The sequence below is a fragment of the Pygocentrus nattereri genome, chromosome 15, assembly GCF_015220715.1.
Source record: "Pygocentrus nattereri isolate fPygNat1 chromosome 15, fPygNat1.pri, whole genome shotgun sequence".
Classification (NCBI taxonomy): Eukaryota; Metazoa; Chordata; class Actinopteri; order Characiformes; family Serrasalmidae; genus Pygocentrus; species Pygocentrus nattereri.
In genome coordinates this window covers 28,582,999-28,592,721 of record NC_051225.1, presented here as the reverse complement: position 1 = coordinate 28,592,721, position 9,723 = coordinate 28,582,999, and the positions used below count along the sequence as shown (strand labels likewise).

The 9,723-nt window shown below is 40.3% G+C and overlaps 1 protein-coding gene across 5 annotated transcripts; it reads right to left on the bottom strand.

Moving 5' to 3' along the window:
* Positions 1–1,479: 1,479 nt before the first annotated feature.
* On the bottom strand, positions 1,480–9,665 carry LOC108412754 (protogenin A). Of its 5 annotated transcripts, none has more exons than XM_017684917.1 (10): positions 9,505–9,665; positions 9,386–9,412; positions 9,007–9,285; positions 8,627–8,920; positions 6,000–6,269; positions 4,965–5,264; positions 3,005–3,136; positions 2,871–2,898; positions 2,539–2,649; positions 1,480–1,724 (listed from the first exon to the last, which is right to left on the bottom strand). In XM_017684917.1, exons 1-9 carry the CDS (start codon positions 9,542–9,544, stop codon positions 2,562–2,564), a joined length of 1,458 nt encoding a protein of 485 aa, XP_017540406.1. In that variant the 5' UTR covers positions 9,545–9,665; the 3' UTR covers positions 1,480–1,724; positions 2,539–2,561. The 5 variants fall into 5 exon arrangements, with proteins under 5 accessions (XP_017540406.1, XP_037401443.1, XP_037401444.1 ...); XM_037545546.1 differs by having other exon boundaries at positions 1,480–1,727; positions 9,386–9,436; positions 9,505–9,664; XM_037545547.1 differs by having other exon boundaries at positions 3,035–3,136; positions 9,386–9,436; positions 9,505–9,664.
* Positions 9,666–9,723: the final 58 nt, after the last annotated feature.

Sequence of the window (9,723 nt, the reverse complement as noted above, 5' to 3'; positions counted from 1 at the left end):
CATCAAATTTAATGTTATAGAATGCTGCTTAAGCTGCATCCCTCAAGAGAGCTCGGTAACACTGAGATTAATAACTGGCTCATCACATTGATTTATCAGTCTAGTCAGGCTTCAGGAACTTCAATGTTTGTAAAGAAGCCATTATAGAGTCCATCTAATAAGCACGTGTGTTACAAGCCGTGCAGTGATTTAGTGGGTAGGTTTTCTAAAAGTATTCTCCTATGCATAAAGTAACTGTATACTAAATACTGCCCTTTATAAAAATGTAACTTGGACTGAATATAGATACTTTATTCTCCAAGAAATGTATGCTGTTGTAACGCGGAGCGAGGTAGCGGACGCATGTGTGGAGGTAAGCGACTTTTATTGAGGGCAAATCCAGGGTCATGGTCAAAATGGTCCAGGTTTAAAAAGCCAACACGGAGAGATTGGGGTTCAGATATGACAAACAGCAGAATGCAACATATAACAAACAAAGAAAACAACAGAGAGCAATATAATCAAACAAAGACTGATACAAAGACCAACAAACACAAAGGGCAAACACAGGGCTTAAGTACACACCAGGAAAACAATCAGGGGCGGAGTTAAAAAACAAGGGGCTGGACTAAACCAAAACAAATGTGCATAGACAAGACTGGGAGGGGCCAATCGTGACATCTGTCACATCCCAACCCTGAATATCAACCACTAATATGATGATGTGAAGCAGAAAAAGTCTAGGTCTAGAGCTGGTCTGCTGTTGATTGTCATTTTTCTTCATCAGTTGAACACAATGGCTTTACATTGTGTGAAAACTTCATGATGAATGGACCAATAGAAAATGCTCCAAAATTGCCTGGAATACAAACTCTTTAACTTACATTAAAAGTAAAAAAAACTTTTTGCCTTTTCTTATAATGTTCCCATTTTGAAGATAGCTGTTTTTCTTTAGACAATATGCTGGTTTGATGTTGGCATGTTGCCTTCCATTGCTGCTGACCAGATTATGTGAGTGGTACAGACTGGGAGCGGAGTGGGGGGTGCAGCGGCATGATTCTCTCTCACTCCAAAATCTCTCCAATACAACTCCAACTTCTGAGCCAGTCAGTTTTTTTTACATACTGACTACCTCTGAATGACATTAATGGCTACCATAGCTTGTGCACCACGGCCGTATGTTTGCTCTGCTGAACTGCCCAGCAAACCTACATACTGGAAAGACTGATCGCAAGTTCTACAGATATTACTCACAGTCCATTTTGCATGGATGATAAAGAAGATGGTATTAAAAGCTTGTGAATTTGTTTACTCGCAGCAGTTTTATGGCTCGTGACTTGACCATTGTTTTGTGTCTTTACCTACTGAAAAATCCTGTGTAGCACAGAATGTGTAACTATTTCTTGTTTAATAACAGCCATGTATTATAAAATTCACGAAATGAAGTGCGTAGTGTTCTGTCTGTACATTCAAGACATAAAATAAATATACGATTTTTCATTTTGTTGTGGTGCATTTATTAGCATACAATTTAGCACAAATAGTGTTTTATTAGCAAACACATTTATAGTCACAGTAATGTACTGCATCAAAACAATAAAAAAGGATGAAAAGATTAAATCTGTTATAAATAAGATCAGTAGCTGGTTCAGTATGGCACGATCTGTAGGGTAGCACTCTGAGGCTTTATTCAAAGCCATGAAAACTTGAGATCCATGAGTAGAGCAACTGGGTTCCATCAGATGCTGCTATGGAACAGTGGAAAAGAAAATGAAAACATAGTTGTGTCAGTAATCTATTGCTGACGTCTACTGTTTAAAATTAGCCAGTTGGCTAACACTGACATTTGTACCATACTATGATATTTGTACCATTTGTACCAAAGTCAGAGACCACCCTGTCATTTACTTCATTTCCATTGAAAGTTTACATTTCAGGACACAAGTAGACAACATATTTAACTAATTATAGGTTTTTCAGTATTTAGTGTATCCAAACTTTGCCTTCATTTAGGCCTCCATTCTTTTCAGGGGACTTCAAAGTTCAGTCTCAGAAGTTGGTTGCAGATTTTCACCATGCAAAAAACCTTTCAATCATCCACAGATGTTCTTTGATTTTCATGGTTCTATTTACAATTACCTTTAATTAAAAAAAAACCTTGAAGAACCACCATTTTTAAGAGAGTACCAGGTCTGCAGGTGGTTATTAGAAGTCCCATCTTCTCTATAATAATCTCTAACAATAATCTTTTGAACTTTAGTTTTGGAAACTCCTGTTTTTTAATTTATTTTCCTTTGACGTTCCACTTTCTTATGCAAGATAATTATTTATTTCTAATTTCCCAAGAAATACCTCATCAGATAAAATAATGATAAAATAATAACTCAATGGCCTTTCTGGAGTGAAATTAAATAAATGATGGGTGGTCTCTGTGAATTGCAATGTATCAATCAATTGATTAATAAATGAATAAATAAACTACTTCAAATATCTTTCATGTTCCTCTTATTGTCAGGTTATTAAATAATTTAAGTGCATCAACCAAAAAATAAAATGGACCTTTTTAGCATTTGTGCCTCATTCTAAACTTCTACTTCCACAACAACTGTATCCATCTCTTCAGCCTGTGGCTCAGACCCAGTCTCTAGCATGGTACAATCTGCCTCCGTGCTACAAAGTAAAGAAGAGGCCAAGGCATGTGTAATGAGACACACTCAATAATTCAATAAAAGGTTTTAGAAGTAAGCTTGCATCAGTGTTGTCAAGGACAATAGGAGTTCATTAAGATAAGATAAGATAATCCTTTATTAGTCCCACAGCGGGGAAATTCACAAGTTCACAATTCACACATTTTATAACTAAGCTATGCTTAAAACATAAAAAGAGCTCACTTGGTCTGTTCCTGTAAGACCACATCCTCTGAAAGAGAGAAAGAAAAAGAGAGAGAGAGAACAGTGTATATGGTATGATGTCAAGGGAAAAGAAACTGCATCCATGAATGTCTGGCCCAGGTTTAGAGACATACGGTTGTTGCCACCGTCTTGGTTACGCTCACGTTTGATGCTCCAGAGCAGGCAGCATGCTCCTCCCACAATAATCGCCAACAGGAAACAGCAAAAAGCCACAGCAATGACCGCTACAGATGGCATCTTGAAATCTATGTGAGAATGTAGAACAGGACCTGTGATTGAAGGTCATCACGCAAGATGTATTTGGTGTGCGAAGTTTGGTCCTATTTACACTGGACCAACAAGGCTAACAGTGGAGAATCATCACCACTGGGGCAAAGATGTCAAAACGTGTTCAATAACTACATTGCTGCTAATTTCTGTTAGTGCCCCTATGGGATTCTAGTGATATATTAGCACTAACCACAATTAACATTAACATTTTTGGTCATTCTAGACCAATGGCAGACATCTGAAGATAAAAAAAGTGCAATATTTTATTTGGAGACATATTAACATATATTTTACCTTGTATAGAGTTCTACAGCGATTTCTTCAGTGAAGTGTCCTAGCATAGAACTGCCACAACAGTCTCACATTTATAACAACTGAAGGAAACACATTAGTCAGGCTTGGTTTCTTGATTAGTCAGGCCTGATTCTACTGTCAGTTCTTTATTATGTTAATGGTTAAAATCAGACAGGATGAATCTTCGGTTCAGCTTCTGAAGGCCTAACCAATGGGAGAGCTTGCTTCATCTACCTATATACCGCAGGGGAAAAATATTTCTGATTGAACAATTATTTGTTGAGCTTTCACCATTTAATCCTTTTGTTTCCATTCCAAAATTTAAACATGAAATAACAGTGTTACTACAATAGAGTTAAATACAACAAGCATTAGCTTAGAAGGCCTTGAGGGTTCCCCACTGAAGGCTAATGTAGCTAACAAGTAACAGGAGCTTACTGCTGAACTTTTAGCATTTTAGCAAATCATGTTTCTAAATCATTGCACAGTCGCCTCAACCTTCTGTCAAGTTGTTTCATTTTTTAAAATTATTACATATTTACATTATTAAATAGAATGTAAACAAAGTGATTCAGAGCAGTTGTATGTGAAAGGTATGAAAAAACATTAAATTCCGAGTCAATTCACAGTGGTGGTGATAGAAATCAGATATTTCATGCCTCTAAAAGTTCTGCCATGGAGAATTATTACATGAAATGGTTAAATATGCTGCCTGATGGCAAGCAATACATTTGAGAAGGTTTTGGACTAAAATGTGGAGGAGAGGTACATGAAGGGTGTTGTGAGGCAAAATAATCCAGACAGAAAACTTATTTTTGATTCATATTTACTACTATTTTAACATCATCTACATATGATGCATGTGCAAGAAATGTTTACATGTAAGTTTTAGGTTGATCATTCTTCAGCATGTATTCACTGGATTCATTGCTAAAGACTCTAAGAGAGTGAGAGATAAAAGATGTAAGCTTAGTCAGAGATCTAGCTTATAGAGAAAAAAGCTTTGCTTATTTACGTTGTGGCTGTGGCCAACAACAGCTGGAAAATAAAGCACTACAACTTGTGCAAAAGCAGAGTATCTTTCAATAGTGGTGAACACTACAATACAAAAACTCAGAAGACATGCGTAGGTTCGCTGGTGGTTCTGGTTAGCAAATTAAAGGTCTATATTTGCAGTGTAGACCTTGCAACCCCTGGTTCCCTTCACCCCCATCGTAAATCATTCTAAGTTTCTCTACATTTCACATCAAACCAATCTGAATATCTTTATTTACTTTTCAAGCATTGAATCTTGCATGAATGTTTTGAAAAATCAGTAGAATTTCACTTTAAATAATCACTCGCTTATGTGGTTCCTGATGATGCATAACTAAAGGTAGTTGTGGTCATCTTGAAGACCAAATGTTTTGTACTTTTGTCCACTTTATCCACCATGACCAACAACTAATTCCTTTCTATGCCCCCAATCAGAGTGACTGCTTGAGAAAATCATGAGAGTACACATCTCACCTGTCTGCTCAACCAAAACCCCCTCACTCTCCAGCCAGGATGAGTTAGAGTTAAAAGAGTCCCTCACTCGGCAGCTGTAATACCCAGAATTCCCAGCGTTGATGTCTGTGAGTATAAGACTTTTGCCATGAAGTGTGAAGGCATGAGAATGGCCCTGTGATGGTAAAGAGGAGTGGTTGAAGGTCCAGGAGAAAAGTGGGAAAGTTCCACTGTTGATGGAACACTGGAGCAGGGCAGCTGCAACCACATAGTCTGCTGTCTGGAGGTACTCCACCGCCACACTTGGTCTTCTTACCGGAACTAAAAGAGATGTACACATACAAATGATGCACAAGTACATTGTGTGCAAGGCTGTGTTTTCTGGCTTTACAGTGAAAGCTTAATGCAAGTTTAGTTCATTGAAACCCACATGAAACTAAGTTGCAAATTTGCACCCAAGCTACATTATGTAAGGCATCATGCAACTCACCTGACACTCAGCTGCAAGAGCTGCATGCATCTCAACTTCATAAAAACAAATTTAATGAAACAGCCAATCAAAACACCAACAACACATCACATGATCATGTGAAATAACAAACTTTAGAATGAATGATATCACCAGATCATGGTTTACTGGATGCTCTGGAGCAACTGCATGAGTCTACGCCGAACGCCAAGCATCAGCATTGGACTGTGGCACAGTGGAACTGTGTTCACTGGAGTGATGGAGCTGTATCCAAAAGCTTCGGGATGAACTGGAGTGATACGGAACTAAACATCCAACATCAGTATTTAATCTAACTGATACTCTTGAGGCTGCATGCAATCAAATTCTCACAGAAATGTTCCAGCATCAAGTGTAGAGCCTTCCCAGCATTATACAGGCTGGTACTATAGTCAAATGAGGACAAACTTCCTATTTCAGATAAATGCTAGATGAGCAGGTGTCTACAAACTTTTGGACACTATAGGGTATCTAGGCACACTTTTACAGGTAGACCATTTTTATGAGGAACAGTACGTCATACGAACCATGACATTAATATTACTCACCCACTTCCAAGTCCTTTGGGTCACTGAGAAGCTGCTGGAAGTCAGTCTCTGCTCTGCACTGCAGTGTTCCCATATCCATCCCCACATTGACAGGCAGAGTAAACCAGGCTTCCAGAGAACCCTCCTGCTGCACAGGCACATCCTTCCCATCCAGGAGCAGCTGGAACTTCACTGGGGGGCTGCCACGCTCCGATCTGCAGCTGACATTAGCATGGTAACCAGAGCCATAATGATAGAGTGTGAATGAAATCGTGGGAGCTGACAGGTATTCTGTAAATGAAGGCACAGGCCAATATAGGTTAGCATGACTGTGCATGTATCTTCTGCTTTTCTATTTCAGTGATTAATCTAAAGATGAATTTAGTAACTGCAAATATGTGCTCATACTCTACGATGAAATGAACATCAGTGCTGTCCAAATAAAACTTTTGCATTTTTTCAATTTTTTTCTTTTTTTGTATCATTTGAACCATCATGCAATTTCATGGCGACTGGACAATAGAAATGCTCCAAAATGGCTGGTATAAAATGTCTTTACTGTAACTTACATTTAAAGGTTTTTTTTACCTTCTCCTGTGTTTAAGAGATAGTTGCTTTGTCTTGGACAGTGAACGTGCTATGTAATTATGAGTGAAGCCTTTAAAGGGGAATTCCAGAGACATTTCAAATTTTTGAGTAATTAAATAATTAAGATGTAAATGAAATGAATGGGGTGGGGGGGTTGGGGGGGGTGGGTGGGTCCTCTCACACCCCGGTTTGGTGCACCCTGCCTGGTGGGGGGACTGGCCGGTCGTTCGGGGCCGGGGTGGCTGCCTCCCTGGGTTGCCGCTGGCCCGTGCTGGTGTCTGCCCGCCGACACTGTGAGTCCATGTATGTTCCGTGTGTGTGCATGAGTGGGTGACTGGCGTGTGTGAGTGCGGGTGGGTGCATGTGAGCATGTGTGTGTGGACAGCTGGGCCTGGGTCTATGACTTGCTGAGCCTGGACATCTGTGGTACATGGTGGTGGGCAGGAGTTACCCCTCCCCACCGCTGCTTGCCGACTCCGCCCCCCTCCCCCCAGGGTATGGGTGTCCTGTGGGTCCCTGGGTGCATGGCTGGACATCTTGGCGTGGTCCCTGCCCTGCTCCCTTGGCGGTTGTGTCCTGAGGGTGGTTTGGGCCTCTTTGGCATGGGGGGGGTCCTGCCGGAGGTCGGCCGGTCTCGGGCGCCTGGGGCCTCGGGGGCCGCATGCTCGGCTCATGCTGGGGATGTTGGCCTGCCGGGAGGGTGGGCTGCTCCTTGCCTCTGGCTCTCCGGTCACTTGCCCTTTGTCTGTGGGCGCTCTGTCTGGGGCCTCCATTCTTCGTCCTCTGGGGCGTGCACGCGGTGGCCGTCGGGGCGTGTGGCCTCAGGTCTCCTGAGTTCCTAATGGGCTGTGGATGGTCCGGGTCCCCCGGGTCCTTCCCTATCTGTCTCTGGACCACGGGGGCATGGTTGCGGCTTCTTGCCCTCATTGCTGAGCACATTCCATGACACATAAAATGTGGACGCGTATACACACATATACACATTGCTGCAAACAGTAGAATTGTGTGTGGTGGGTGGGTGTATATGTATATATGCATATGTATAGATATGTAAACATGTGTATGTATGTAGCAGCAAATAGTAGAATTATGTCTGGGTGTATATATGTATATGTATATGTATAGATATGTGAATATGTATATGCATGTATATCTGTATAATTGTTTTTTTTCCCTTCTCTTTTTTTTTTTAAATTTACTTATTTATTTAGTTGTCTGTTTATTTACTTATTTTATTTGTTTTTTCTCTTTCTTTTTTTTTCTATTTATTTATTTACTTATTTAATTATCATTATTATGATTTATTATTATTATTATCTTTTTTTTTTTTCCTGTCCTCTTTTATTGCCTGTCAGGCCTGGCCAAACAAATAAAATACAAACTTTAACAAGAATAGGCTTTAGTAACCTATAGAGCTTTTTCTTGTGAAAACAAATATGTTTGGTACATCAGTACATTCGGATTACCATTCCGATTGCAAAAATGGCCAGACATGACAGGTTAAAAAAAAAAAAAAAAAAAAAAAAAAAAAAAAAGAGTGGTCTGATGTGAAATGCTCTGTTCTAGGTGCTCTGATGATAGGAACCAGACCTCAGAAGTAATTAATGCTGCTAAAAGCTACCACACAGAAAGCTATTACATAAAAAAGTAGGAATATGTTGCCTGAGACATAGTTTCACAATAATTTTAAGATAGTTGTGAAGATTTTTGGCCTAAAATGTTTTTCAATTTTTAAAATCCATTCATGGTGGAGAAACTGTAGAGGAATTTTTCCAATTTACCAGTATTTTGCCCCTATCCGAAAATAAAACAAAACTCAGAAGACGCAAGTTGGTTTCCTGGTGGTTTTGGATAGTAAATAAAATGGCTAAGTTTGCACTGTAGACATCAAGACTTCTGGTTCCTATCACCACCATTGTAAAGAAATCTGAATCAGCGAGTTTTAATGCAATGCATCACTCTGAATCACTTTCTTTACATCTCTACAAGCTGAATTATGCAGAAAAAATTGATGGAATTCCCTGTTAAGAGTTTAAAAGAACAAATGAACCAATGTTTACTTTTCACAACAACGTTGACCTGCAAGCTGCTGGAGGCTCTGCTGAAGTTCCCCATCTTGTTTGTGGCTGTACACACATAATACCCAGCATGCCTTTCAGTAGCTCTGTCCACTGTCAGCATGTTTCCAGAGAGATGATGGAGGGAAGAGGATGAGGCCACTTCGTGTTTGTTGTGGTACCATATGTAAGCAAGGTGAGTCCCCTTGCTGACGCGACAGCTCAGTGTAAACCCCTTCCCCTCGTAGATGACAGGTGGGTCAGGATTGGACACTAAGTGGGTGCCCCTGACGGGGACTGATGGAGAGAAAATGAAAGAGCTGAGAGTACTGTTTGTGTTCTTATTGATACTTTAACAAATGCACGTCATATACTTTACTCACTCACTACTTCAAAGTTCAGAGCGTGGCTTGTAATTGTTTGTCCTTTTGCTCTCACTCTGCAGTAATACTGTCCCTCTGACTTCTCATTGACCCTCAGACTGAATGTGATTGGCTGGACACCCTGTGAATCATCTGTCGTCTGAAGAACCTCCCCACTGTCTTTTACGAGCTCATAGGTCAGAGGTAACAGTGTCTCCGACAGCTTACATTCAAACATTACTGTAGACTTCACATAGGCCATGCTAGGCCCAGTGAGCCTTGGCCTGGGAATAGATCCACCTGCACACAATACAGAGACTGAGGTTCATAACACTATCTAGCTGTTATGATCTAGTTTATACTTCTTTATACTGTTGTGTAGTCTGAAATATATATATACCAGTTTTAGTTATGACTCCAGCCAAAACTGAAAAACAAAGAGAGAAAAAGCCTAAATGAAGCATTAAAACACAAGTCTTCCATTTAAGCCAAGAGACATAGAGAGGATATGCAACTCACGTAAGACTGACATCAGTTGGAAGCCCAAATTTTCTCCCATTCTGGAGCTCACTCACTCCTCTGCTAGCACTGTGATCTTAGCTTGAGCTTTATATGTATGAGAGCATGACTGAATGCATGCATGCATGCTGCGCACAGCTCCTCCTGACCATGTGTGAGCCACAGATAAAAGCTCATACTTATGACTTTTTCAACAACAGCTCAAAGTAGAGCTAACAG